The sequence below is a fragment of the Lipophrys pholis genome (genome assembly GCF_963383615.2).
Source record: "Lipophrys pholis genome assembly, chromosome: 8".
NCBI classification, from domain to species: domain Eukaryota; kingdom Metazoa; phylum Chordata; class Actinopteri; order Blenniiformes; family Blenniidae; genus Lipophrys; species Lipophrys pholis.
The window spans coordinates 19,653,236-19,667,327 of record NC_137630.1 but is presented as its reverse complement, the minus strand read 5'-3'; the positions used below and the strand labels follow the sequence as shown (position 1 = coordinate 19,667,327).

General features: G+C 40.6%; 1 protein-coding gene across 1 annotated transcript in view; it reads right to left on the bottom strand.

Annotated features, from left to right (window-relative positions):
- The window catches only part of kcnd3 (potassium voltage-gated channel, Shal-related subfamily, member 3), a gene marked incomplete at its 3' end in the record, with an annotated part of 96,458 nt that overhangs the window by 8,158 nt on the left and 74,208 nt on the right, over positions 1-14,092 (bottom strand). Inside the window, exon 2 of the mRNA XM_080470255.1 lies at positions 10,068-10,236. Within this exon, the coding sequence (XP_080326381.1) occupies positions 10,068-10,236 (169 nt within the window). The remainder of the gene's footprint in view (positions 1-10,067; positions 10,237-14,092) is intronic.

Genomic DNA, 14,092 nt, shown 5'->3' with positions numbered 1-14,092 from the left:
TGTCATACTTAAAAACAGAATTATAATCAAAACAGAATAAGAGATGGTGTCCTCTTCATACGCATGAGTTTTGCAGCCGAGGAGGAAAATTATAGAGAGCTATAAGGGTAAGGAGAAAAAAAAAAATAATTTGTTGTGGTAGTTCACAGGTTAATATGTGGCCTCTAACAAGGTGAAAGATGCTATTTACCTGCATATTGACTATTTATATAAGGCATTCTGTAGTCCAAGATAAAAGCTTAGTAAAATAAAGTAAGAAGGCAGGTGTTGTTAATTTTCTATTTAATAAGGATCAGTTTTTTATACATGTATTCATATCTATTTATTTGGGATTGCAAAGATTCATTAATCTTTTAATTGAGTTTAAAGCAGCATTGCAACAGCAAGTGAAGGCTTGTATAAGAGCTGTGTGTTAATGTAGCCGTGGTAGATTTTATTTAAACATCATTAATTGTTAAATTCAGCTGCTGGGTCAAACCTGTTATAGGCTCGTCAAAGTTTTGAGTTAACCTGAAACTGTTTGGCTCTTTGTCCATTGAGATGGTAGGTGTTTGTACATGCAGTATAACCATCAATGTATGACAAATCCTGAACATTTTATGCAAATACAATTTCCAAAAGCTGAGATTTAGCTGGATTTTTGAAAATATAATGTGCTCCATCATAAAACCAACCAAATCCACACTGTTAACTCTCACTAATATTGGCCATGTGACTCACTCAGCACATGTGCTGTAGGCAAAACTGCAATTTAAATCCACTTTGAATAAATCTAGCGCGGTAAGAACTGAAGCTTTCAAAAATCCAAAATATTCCCACATCTGCCAGGAAATCAGAATACTGAGGCTCAATCCTGCTGAAACAGTTTCCTCCACCAGACTCAATAAACTGATCCAAACACCTTTCTTCCTCGTTCCTTTTCTTCTTCCCATCAGGAACCCATAATTAAGAATGAATTACTCTTTAGAGATTTTCTCCATAAGATGCAAGCCAGCAAAAAAGAAAAAGCTTAACTTTAACAGAAACTAACACAATCTAACCTGGCATATATCCTCAACTGAATAAAAACACTACATATCCACTCAGCTCCCACGCCATACTCTGCAGACTGTGCCAGGGTGTTTTATTAAAAGTCCATGTTTTAGTTGAAAGTTAAAAAATTCATTGCACCTTGTGAGTTACATCCTTGCCGATATAAGATTTGGCTGAGTGAAAACTGGAGCAATAGAGCTCTGAGACCAGATTAGGTTCTGCCTCAGGCCTGCCTGGGAAGCATACACACACGCACACACGCACGCACGCGCACACACACACCTGCATAAATAGCCAGGGAAGTTTCTCATTTCATTTTGCATCCACCACTCATCTGAAGAGCTGCTTTTATACATGATGACATTTCTGCCATGAGGCAATAAGGCAGTAATTTCTTTGGAGGTATATACCATAAAACACACACACACACACACACACACACACACACACACACACACACACACACACACACACACACACACACACACACACACACACACACACACACACACACACACACACACACACACACACACACACACACACACACACACACACACACACACTTTGTAATTTCCCACCGTGAGTGAACATAGTATTGACTTCATTTCGTGGGGCGTTACGCAGACATCAACCATGATTATTTGCACGACTTCAACCGTTACCTTAACCTTACCTCCGCACTCCCCCGCTCTCCGTCGAACCTTAAAACATAATATGAACTAAAAGATATATTCACTTCACTGAAGCCTCTTGCCACCGGTATGCTATTTAAGCAATCTTATGACTTTATGAAAGTTTTAAAGCTGAAGTTGGACCTCCACCAAACCTGAAGTAGCACCTGCTAAAGCATATGCTATCAAGCAAAAATAACTTCATCCTCAGCAATAGAACATGTGCCATATTGAAAAAACATTAAGCTCACAAAGAGCCAGCGGTTCCTAAAATGGTTGACGCGTACCAGGAGAAGAGGCTCTGAGAAGCATTTATCAAGAAATTTCATCAAAAAACCAACCTGTTTAGATTTAGATTAAGTTGTTTTTTCTTGTCTTTTAACAGCTATAAAACGACACATCTGGAAAACACAGTCTTTAAATTTTTTTATTATATCACCTTAAATACTTTGCAAATGTTGTAAATTAGTTTTCTGGATTTTATTACATTATTGGCTTTTTTACGTTGACAATGACAACATGTACTACGTTATTGGTCATTATTACATTACTGTTTGTTACAAACCTCTCCTTCCTTAGCTCTGCATCTCGCCTTTTGGCGATTTCCCCCGTCTATAAACCACAAGGACAACATATTCAAAATGTGAATTAAATATATAGACACAATTTTGGGTCCTCTGACAGTAATAATAGGCACAAAGGCATACACAGGCAGGAAAATAGGAGAAATATTAAAAAAATATGATAAAATACCTGTGAGTTGGTGAAAGCAAGATACTCTGGACAAGGCAGGAACTGACTCAGAATAAATCTAGTCCTCTTTGGTTTATGTTCTGCAGCCGGGACAGCTTAACCTCAGACTAACACCACTCAGTGAGAAAATACCTTTGCCAAACTGGGATTATCTCCTCTCTGGAAGAGACAGGTATAGCTTTGCTCTGCCACTGCTTTTTTACTCTGATTAGTTCTATTTGACACAAAAAGCTAAATTCACCAAAGACCTCTTGACCGCCACCATGGAGACGCTGCCAATCAACATCCCTCCGCGTCTATCTCTCTTCTCTTTTGGTCCGTCTTCTTGCAATCTACAGACGACTTTATTGATTGTCTAGAAGGGCAAAGCACTCTCAGCCAGAAGTCATCTCCACCTTTTGACTTTAACCTTCTGCGAAAGAGCCAAAAACAACAGTGAGATGATTTAGAGGGCGAGAAGGAAGGAGGGCTAGTTTTTGCTTTCTTTCTACTACGTCAGCCTGGAGCTCTCACTGATTTTACTATTCGGGAAGTTTGAACACCGCAGCTGCTTCGTCCAGAGAAAAGGGGAAAGAATGAGAATACGAGGCAGTAAGAAAAAAAAAAAAAAAAAGATGGCAGGTGAAATTTGACAGAAACTGAACCAAAAAGCGGGAGAAAAATGAGAGATGCGTTTTGTTTCTTCTGCTCTACACCCAAGGCCACATTCACCACTTACTCAGACATTATGTCAACTGCTTTACTCAACTTTCTGCAGCAACATCTGTGGTTGGTTGACAAAATAAAAAAACAATACTTTTCCACTCAGCTTGGATGAGAATAACATGGGAAATGGCTGCTTGCAACATAAGTGACCTTGAAGAAGTGAGACTGAACCGGATGAAAGAGCAGTTCTGTATTCGACTAATGAAACTTGCAGAAGTGCACACAGTGCATTTGTGATGTTTAATTAAAACCATTTTCCATTAGTCCTAAATTGCCCTCTAAGGTTGCTTTTATCTTCCATTGGTGGCTTTTGTTCACAAAAAAATATGACAAGGGGAAAAAGAAGAACTTTATTAAAGCAAAAAATATTCCTGTTGTGAAGAATCAAGCTGACGAAACTGTGCGGAATTTCGCAGCGTCAACAGTCGCATCAAAGGACTCGAAATGAATTATCAATCTGCCAACGGTGCGTCAGTGTTGGCTGCAGTGTTTCACTGGGAGATGGAAGATGAATATTTAAAAAGAAAAGTTGGTCATTTGTTTTTTCACCCAGTGAACAACAAAACTGCAAGATTTTACAAACGTGACCAACCTTATAAACAAAACTTGCACATTTCATCCATGTATCAGAGATTTTAGATGAAAACAACTCTGAAGGCCACAAATCCTCATGTATCCTGTGTCGAATCCCTATGAGGCTCAGTGATTTTTACAAATGAGGTTTAATTCAGTTTTTTTTAGGTCTTTACAGCAGTTTGTGAACAGAATGCGACTCTGCACAGAGGAGGCTGGTTCTCTGCATTTATCAAGGTAAACTGGCTTTGAGTGCAACAGGGGACATATTATTCTTCCATCCACAGATCCAGGAGAGTACCATGAGTGCGATAATAAGCTGAACTGCTTTTAATTCCTGCCAACCGATTTTTTAATCAGGCTGTGTCGCTTGCCCTTTTAAATCATTTAAATCATTCACTCATTCTAAGCTATCAGAATTAGTCCTTCGTCTTACCTGAGGATCTTATTACCTTTATGCTAATAATCCTTGAGGAACAAGCCAGTAAAGCACTGCACATCGCCCTCTTTGTTTCAGATCACTCTATAGCCTCGTATGTGAAGAAAGGGAAGGACTGAAAGTTAGTGTTCAATTCACTGTGTAACAATAACAGTGGCACAAAAGACCACAGGAAGGGAGAATAGTGCCTCTGTCATTCGTTTCCTCTCGCAACATTCAGCAACCAGTGGTCTCCTCATGTGTCTCTCCTTTGTGCAGGGAGACAGATCAGTGGCTGTCTGTCTACCACCACCCAGATGGATGGCTAATTGTAATGGGAGCCCAGAACAGCAAACAATTAGACCTGAATGAAGATGGATGCTGATGGTGTGGGGTGGGAAAGGAGGACAAAAGCAGGGGGGAAAAAGGAACGAGGGCAGGAGGACAGAGGAGGCTGCGGGACTAATGCTGCACTCCTCAATAATCCCCCCGCCAGCTCTCCCCTCGTCGTTTAAGTACTGTGAAAGGCAATCTCAAACGACCATCCTATTTTACTCTCAGTTACACATCGCCTTACTCCAAGAAATGATCTGAGGAAGATTGGCTTTTCTGTGAAACATACCCGCTCGCTAGTAATAAATGCTGGGCAAATGACGTTTTGCCACGGTAAATGACCAATGACACTAAATGCTTGGTTTAATGACAGGAAAGGTCATATGTCATTAAAGTTATTGAGCATTAAAGAACACTATATGTTACATAAAGGCGTGTAATAAGGTATTGGAGGATATGGAATGCTTGACAAATTTAAGGTTCAGGTGGGGCAATAAAAATCACACTGGTCACAGTGAAAGAAACACTAGCGAACGAGTGGCTTGTTTGACTGGTGTCAAATAACAGTGACATTATGAGAAATATCAGCTGCAGTTGTAGAAAAAGTCCCCAAAATCCATTTCTACACACGAAGCCCTGAGCTAAATGCTAACATCTGGTCTGATTCAACTGGTTATTGTACCATTCAATATTCGCTTTTGTAATATAAAATGCAGTCATAAAGCAAAATAGAAAATGCACTATTTCAGCTGGATGGCCAGATGGAGGATCAGTAAATTCCGTCTGGTTGATCCTGTGTGGGGCTTTAATGTTTGCAGCAATCTGTCCATTAATATGTAACTCTGCACTCCAGATACCATCCTGAAGGATATTCAATGAAGCCAGGGGAAACAAAAGCCATTTGGTTTTAGAATTTGTCTGGCATGAATCTTCTCTATGGAATTACACCATTGTAAAGTGAAAGGGAAAGGCTGGATTACTGTATTTAAGATCAAATAACTTCATATCCAGACGTAGAACAAGATGTAACTCATGACATACTCATAACAGTCTTATGAACCAAAGCTGAAATGATAAGAAACATTTAATCCATTTCACTAATTAAAAACAGAAATTGAAGAGATTACATCTAAAAAGCTCCAAAATATGTATTTTACAAATCTCTTATAATCCTTTGTACTCATACTTGATTTGTCATGGTCCAACCTCTCTTCAGGATCAAAGCATCCAGGTAGAATATTTCAATGTAGTTAATGATGAGATTTTTAATCAAGACATTATGAAATGGAGAAAAGCCATTCTCTGAATATAGGGGTGCTTGAGCAAATCGCTGACCTCACTGCTGGCAAGCCTAAGAGACGTTTCATGTGCTCGAGGGAGCCGTTCAGAGCGGTTTAATGACAGCGGCCATGTCACGCTACAGCGGTGGGTTGCCGGGTACTTGTGGAGGTGTGGCGCTGCCTGATGTTTGGGCCGCTGCGCCGCTCTGTGGCTCAGACGAACTGCCAGGAACGGGAAACGGCTCAAGGTCAAGCCCGAAACGACAGGAAGCACGGCGGATGCACACAGATTCCCCCTCAAACACAAGTGAAGACAGACAGACATACGACTTCCTACCAGCTCACACCTCATCTGGGTGATAGCTATTTCAGGAGCATCAGGACACACATCGCCTCCAGCTCTACCCCCGTCTACCCCCCTGCACACACCTCCCCCACCAACCCTTACCTCATACCTCAGTCCTTCCCTCTAGCCTTCCATCATCACCTCTTCTGCTCTTCTTTTTTCCCCGTGTATCTACACATTTGGTCTTATCATTTAAATGTGCATTTCTTTCCAGATAATATCTTCCACTCTCCCGCCCCCCCCTCGCTCCCACTTTTGTCGCACTTGCTCCTACACACTTGGCCTTTCTCAGCAGACAAGCTGATGGTTAGTTAGGTCTGGGCAGTGGCGTGGCCAAGGGAGGAAGACTTTAAACAGATTTAAACTACGACCGCAGAACATGTGGCGAGATGGATGGCATTAATCACACTGAGGGTGAGCGAGAGGCAGGGGAAGGGGGAGTGAGAGGGTGGGGGGTGTGCTGTAGTAATGAACGGAGGCAGAGAGGCAGAGATGAAGGAAGGAATCAGAAAGGTATGAGAAATTTAAGCCAAAGGAGCAAAAAAAAAAAAAAAGAAGCCTTGGTAAATGACAGTGATGAGGGTCTGAAGGCCGGGCCCTTCAACCGAAGGAGAGGCAGATCTTTAAACATGCCATAGATTAAGCACAAGTCTCCATAATCCTGTTGTAAATTGATGCCTGTGTGTGTTTTTTCTGCTCCACCTCCAAGGATAAAATCTCACGAGGACAGACTGACAAAAAAAGCATGTTACAAAGCAGGTAAATTGCTGATATTCGCTGTTTTGACAGGCTATTTTAGGATTTGAGCTTGAATTGTTGAATAAGATTACAGCAATGATAACAATCTGCTCATGCGTCTAAAAAAGGTGGTTTGGGGGGGATTGTGATATTTCACACAATAATACAAGTTCTACCAAAGCACAGACCAAGATTAGCTCAGTGTAAGCCAAAGATATCTGCAGGGTTTAGACACTAGTTCTCGTTATTTAAGTTTAAGAACTCTTTAAAACAAATCTTCCTAATTTTCTATGGACCATGAATACTTGATCAGCGTTTATTAACAGCAGACACACAAGCCACCAGCTTTTCATCAAGCTTTTCCTTCAAGCCCTTTTCTGATAATTCATAAAAGTTTTATAACTTGTCGCCCTTAACTTTATTAATGTTATTAATTCCAACATTAATTGACAGGTTTTGAGTTTTCAGGTGGTGAAAAGTCCCCGAGGCTGTTCTCCAGCCTTTCTCTTCAGTAATAATGCAATTACAAATGTAGGTGATCCAATACGAAATCCTTCTTCTTGAGAAATTAAAGAGGTAAAATTTGCAGCAGCCGGGCTCAGAAAATACAATGATATGTATATTGAGTTTTGGTTTATTAAAAACAGTCATGAAAATAAATGAGACTTTGTGGTAGTTTTATTTTTTTTTGCTTTCTTTTTTTTAAGAGAACAAAGTCAAGAGTTCTGAAAGTTACAGAGCGATTCAGCAAGGAAACATTGTTTTGGGTGGTGACAGTGGCAAACTTTAAAAGTTCAGAGACCTTCCATTTATATCCATATATAAAGTGTCAGAATTACATGATTTCAGGTATGTAAGTAATTGAGTAAATCTAAATATACGTAGCATTGAGAAAAAGAAATGTCATTCACTCATCCCATCAACAGCAGTGTGGAGAAGTGGTCAGCACTTCCCTCACAATGAGCTGAACCCTGGCTTTCTGTCTGGACTTTGCAATGACCTCCCTGTGGGAGTGTTGGTTTATTCCAGCCACTACAAGTCCTTCCCACACCTCCCGGTGACAGTACATTCCTACCTCATAGTGGTCTCTAGAGAAGTGGGTATACTCTCAGTTTTTGCCCTTTTTATTTTAAAAAGCAGGCTAGAAACACCATATTTTAAAAACTGTGACATGTAAGAATACTCTATATAGTGGAAATCTGTCCATAGTATTTGATCATTGTCACATAATTTTGATTATGGAGACTTTGCCTCGTCATGACGCACCCTACTCTGCCTATGACTGGCTAGGTAAACATAGCTATTAAGCAATCAAATTAGTGAATGCGACGAGATCTAGTCAATTAGAGGCAGAGTAGGATGGGTCATGGCTTCATTATTCATCTAGTGAAAAAAGATATGCAAATCGGCTTGTAGATACTGCTGAGTGATGCCTATCAGGGTGGATTTGGAAGGGGGTGCATGCAATGCTGAAAATAAACGGGTATATGCCACATACCTGGGTACACCCTGACATACACCACTGCCTCATAGCACATTTAGATACTATTCATTACAAAATTAGCTTTAAAATTTAGAACTTGCACTGAAAAGTATTGAGCCAACAGCTGACTACTTTGGGGCACATTGTAAACTTTGCAAAGCGAAGCTGACAGTCACGCTTCGCCGTATTTCACTCGCAGGCACTGTGGCTGTCCTGAGGGAAAGTTTTGCAGAGGGTGTTCATGCCACACACGGAGACCTTTGAGTTTATGACGGATATTAATACCAGATGTTCCCAGAACTGTGCTTCCTGATGCAAAGTGGCAGCTTGAATCAGCCAGACATATTGAATGTGCTGAGCAACCACAGGCTGTTTATCTGGGTTACAGATCCAGTTCGAACTCAGGAGGAGGTTAGAAAGAAAAAAGAAGGGAGAGAATTGAGTTGTAGAGGAGGTGAAACAAAGACAGAATAACAGATTGTTTCTCCGGCTGACAACATGTTGGTGGATGTAGTGAAAGAAGTCAGATCACTGCCTGAGCCGACACTTGTACAACTGCGATGCTTCAGATTGTGGGGCTGGGTGAGGGGAGTAATAATTTTGTCCCAGCTGCAACATCTCCAAGTGTTCTCACTGGAACAACGGTAAAGTATGCATCCTTTAGTACGAGACAAACTGAATTTCCAGCAGACGTCCCATAACAACTCTTTAACAAGACCACCGTTTCTGATGCCAAAAGAGTGACAATGTTCCATATAACTTCCCTCTCTGAGCCATAACTCATCATATATCACCAGAAAGGTGAAGCACAAGGTAGGGAAAAGTCAGGACAGAGTGACCTGCAACACAGGCACCAAAATACTACTAATTAAAGAAATAAATCTGTCATTAGAATACATTAAATTGAGGAGTTAAGAATAGAAAGTACTTGACGGTTATTTTAACCTGTCGTATATACATGTATTCATAATACATTCATAACGTGCCTGGTGTAGAAATAGCCGGGATACACCCATACCACTTTTAATCCGATCACAAACGAGTACCAGTTTTTACGTGTAGGTGCATGCCAGTGCTGATAACAAATATGAGTAATTAATAATAGGAATCATAGTTCTTAAAAAAGACTTTACAAATGTTTTATTTCCTGTTCATTTCTAGTCTATAACAATGACCTCACCACACATATTTCACTGAATTATGTCAAATTACCTCTGTGCCTCTAGCTTATTTCCAGTGACCATGATTGGATATCTAATAACTATAAATTTGCAGCCCAAACTGACAGAGCTTCCAAAGTGTGGCCGCTTTTAAAAAGCACATAGAGGCATTATAAAAGTTGTGTAATAAATCCTTTACAAAAAAACCCTTTTCTGAAGTACAAGGATTGCGACTGTGTCTCAGTTGGCATGACAAGCTGTGTTCCACTTTCAAGGTTGGTAGTTCAATTCCTCTGTGGCAGCCTTTGTCATTGTTGTGTAAGTGACTGTGTGAGAATATGTGAATGTGACTGATCATGCTGAGGTTAAATTAAGGGTTTACATACACAATAACCTAAATGACAGGCGTTGTGTCCATACTGTTAATATGATTAAAAACCTGCACTTCATGCCCGCACCCTGCGGAGTCCCCTCCTCCAGGCCAGAGTAAATATCTGAAATCCCCTCCAGGCTGGAGTTCTACAGGTCCGACACTCTGACGTTCAGCTGAAGGGAAATAAAACTGTGTTCACCTGCATCTTCTGCGCCCGCCGCTTGTCTGCTCTCTGGTTCTGGTGATAGATGCGGCTAAAGTTGGACACGATGACAGGAACAGGCAGGGCAATTACAAGCACCCCGCTCAGAGAGCAGATTGAACCGAAGATCTTCCCTGCGATCGTCTTGGGGACCATGTCTCCGTACCTGTGACAGACGACAGGGAGAAAGTGAGTATGACTTTAGTAAAGCATTTTATAATGCCCATAATAAAACCTTTCTGTAGCTCAAAACCTATGGCCATACACGATAAACCGAAGGTCATTCAAATCACACAGAGACACACAGACGTCTCACGGCACTCCGTGAGAATTCCTATTCCCTGCACATTCATTCGTCTTCTGGTCAGCTTTTATCTTTTTAAGCTTGCCCGTGCTGTCTGTGTCCACCCCCCCGCAAAAAAAAAAAGAAATGACCTGCTGACTCTATTCCATTCTAAGAGAGGAACGAGAGAGCGAGAGAGAGCGAGAGAGAGAGACTCCAAACGGACCTCCTCTGTCACTGGATGGCACAGTAAAGTCCACCAAACTCATTCACTGAGAGCAGATGCTATTAACCTTTAGAGAGGACACAGAGGGAGAGAAGGACACTGCGAATGTCAGGAACATTTCCCAAAAGTCATTTGGCTCAATTCAGTCTGAAATATTTGCAAGTCAAAAGCAATTTTAACTGCAACTCAAAGACAGACAACACAATTACAATAACCATATTAATTTTTTATTTTTTTTGTGGTTTGAGGATGAAGACATGCAACAAGAATTCAGAAAGCACATAAGTTAAGTCGGAAAAGCAACCTTTATATCTAATGGTGTTGTTCCTTATTCATGAGTGAAAAGAGCAGGTAATTTGTTCTCGTTTTCTCGCTAAACAAGAAGTTTGGCTGAATTTATTGGACCTGACTGAAGTTAGATTACAAATAAACCTGAAACAAATGGCCCTAAAGCAAAACCGATTATATACAATTATATAAAGACTGACTGAAGAATGGCAATCTTTTGTCCTTCATCATGAGCTGCACGAGTCTCCATCGCTAAGCCTACAGAAAGTCTCCTCACATAGTAATTTGACAATCATCCGTTTTATCATAAAACTCACTTTCTCCCGCCAGTGCAAGGTATCAGCACTATGTACATGTCGACATGTTCCAATTACAGATTTATACAGACAAATACGATAATGATTCGTAATGGAAACACTTTGGTTTTATGCTGACAGACTGAAAGTCTGCTCTCTGTCTCATCACATTAACCCCGGTAAAGAGCAACACAAAGTGTCAGAAAAAGCAGAGAAAGCAGCGATACTGCTGTGAGCGGCACGGAGAGCACATCAGCCAGGAGGAATTACACAAAGTTGCAAAACTTTGCTCTCCTGCACTAATCACATGACAAAAGTCTTGATTGGTCCACGATCACTTTTTCATCACTTTTTACAGATATTAAATGCAGACCAGAAACTCCCCACAGAGCTTGCAGGTTAACAGATATTCAGGCCCAAACTTTGCGCCTATCAGACTCACTATAATCCTTATAGTTGCCCCTAACACACACACTTGCTTCCTGAAATAACTCACGCACGTGTGAGTACCACAATAAATAGATAATCAGTGTCATTCACCTCACCTCAAAGTGGTTGGAATGTTTTGGCTGATCACCTTAAACTCATAAGCAGTTTAAAAAAAATACAAAATATATAAAAGACAAATAATCTATATAAGTGGGTTCACGTACGCTCCAGATATTTCTGTGCTAAGTTTGCATGTTCTCCCTGCTTAGCAGCTTTCACTTTTAAAGGCATATTTCTATTTGCTGCTGTGGCAGGGTCAAACTTGTATTTTTTTTTTCCTTTTTTTGTTAACATGTTGTCCCTATGCATGGGTTCTCTGAATAGCTGCAACCACATTTTCATGGCATTTAGTGGTTTAATGGGAGCATTTTCAGGGATTTTTTTTATTATTGATCTCTTAACAGCACCGTCATTCCCATTTGTTGAGAGAGCCGTATGAATACTAACAGCGTGAGGAAAGTATATCATTTGGCATTGGTCCCTCGATGCATTTGCTGCATTATGGGCCCCTATACACTTGGCAGAGTGCAGATTCAGTCAATCAACTTGTTATTGCTGCGAGGCATAAATTTGTTTGTATGTGCATACAAGCAGACAGCAGTCTGCACATGTAGTGCACTAAATCTACTGTCAGATATATCACACAGCTTGAATTATATCATAATAAAAATGTAAAATATTTAGAATGATTGATTTGTGAGCTGTTTATGCAGGGTGGTTCACAGCAACCCTGCAGACGCTTAGGCGGGTCAATACTTCTAAGGCAAATATTCCAAAACATGGAGCTAAATGGAACTTATCAAATACATCAATTTTGCCAGATCACACAGACACACAACAGTTATTACAGCAGATATTTGAAGACTTGGAAAAACAACACCCGAGAGGCTCTCTGTGAATGAACGGTAGTTTTTCTAAGAAGCTGTGTTCATGATACCCGTTTTAAAATCTAATGAAGCACTTCTGTCACAGTCTGTTGAAGATAGTAAAAAGAAACACACACGGTAACATAGATACGCACAAAAACAACACATAAACACATACTAAGAAAAATCCATTTCGTACATTTTTAAGGAGAAGATGTAACAGGAGACGAAGCCTCATTAGTCACAGCGAAAAAAAACAAAACAAGCCTGACATGAATCCATTTAAGTGGAGGGTGGTTTTCACATAAACAAAATGAAGCACTGCCCACACACAGTGAACCACTGGGTCAAAGTCATAACTGAGAGTATACTTACAGAGAGCATTCATTGTCCCCTCCAAGAACTTTAATGGCCTTTCTACCCAAATTAGGCAATAACAATCCCATCAGTGGTACAAAGGCACTATCACCGCAAAACATTTCATCTCCTCCCCTCTTCAGAAGATGTTTCCATTAGTAGGAATGAAAAACTAATCATATTCATCTGCAAGCTTTCTTTAATGGGACCCTATCAGATTGCCTGATAGAAGCCCTTCTCTCCAAATACTACAGTCAATTTGCCGCTTCCATTAAGTCAAGCTGGCCTGTCTCTGATGATACCATCTCTGAGCTTTTTTATGTGGCACAGGGAGAGGGAAAAAAATCTGGGCTTTCACACATTAAAGAATTGAAAAAAAACAAAAAAAACTGCAATAAGTGGTGTGAGATGTCCATATGCGTGTGTGTGTGCATGTGATTAGCAAGGTGAGATATAATTTATTTCCGCTCTGAATCCTGAATCTGTGCGAGAGGAGGGAGAAGGTGGGAAATGAGGTTAAAGTAAATGTGTCTGAGAAGGGAACAAGATGGATAAATAGTTAAAGGAGGTGTACTGGGAGGAGAGATATTTTCTCAACAGATGCAAAGTACCAGGGGGCTTTAATGTCTCGATCAGGCCCTGCTTTCCCTACATTTACACATCAGCACAAACACAGAGAGCCACAGGTTTCCTGTACACATACACACACAATAACAGTGTGCACGGGCAGTTTCCACAAGTCTGGGCCCGCATGCAAACACCCAGGTCAGGTGGACAGGTCAGATCTCGGTCAGGGTTGTCACATCCCATCATGGGAGGGCCAGGTCTCTGCGGGTTATATTAATAAAGTGTAGGAAGGATAGATGGGGGGTTATTGAGTGGGACTGAGTGCTCTTGTGAAGGTTTAGGTGATGGATGGGCTCATCAGAGAAGGTCTGAGAGCTGACAGATGGGCAGATTTGTGATGATGACAGGACATGTTGGGTCGGGAAAGCACAGCTCATCCCCCAAAATATCTGCTGATAAACCCTGTTGAACAGAATAATACACAACAGCTGTTTTGAAATTAGCAATGGTCAAGAAAAGAAAAGAAAAAAAGGCTTTCTAAAGGTTACTTAAGAGTGATTAACAAAACATGAGAATATCCCTCAGAAAATGTTAGTGATAACAATGTTATTGAATGGGTATACTAAAACTCATATGCACAATACATTTTT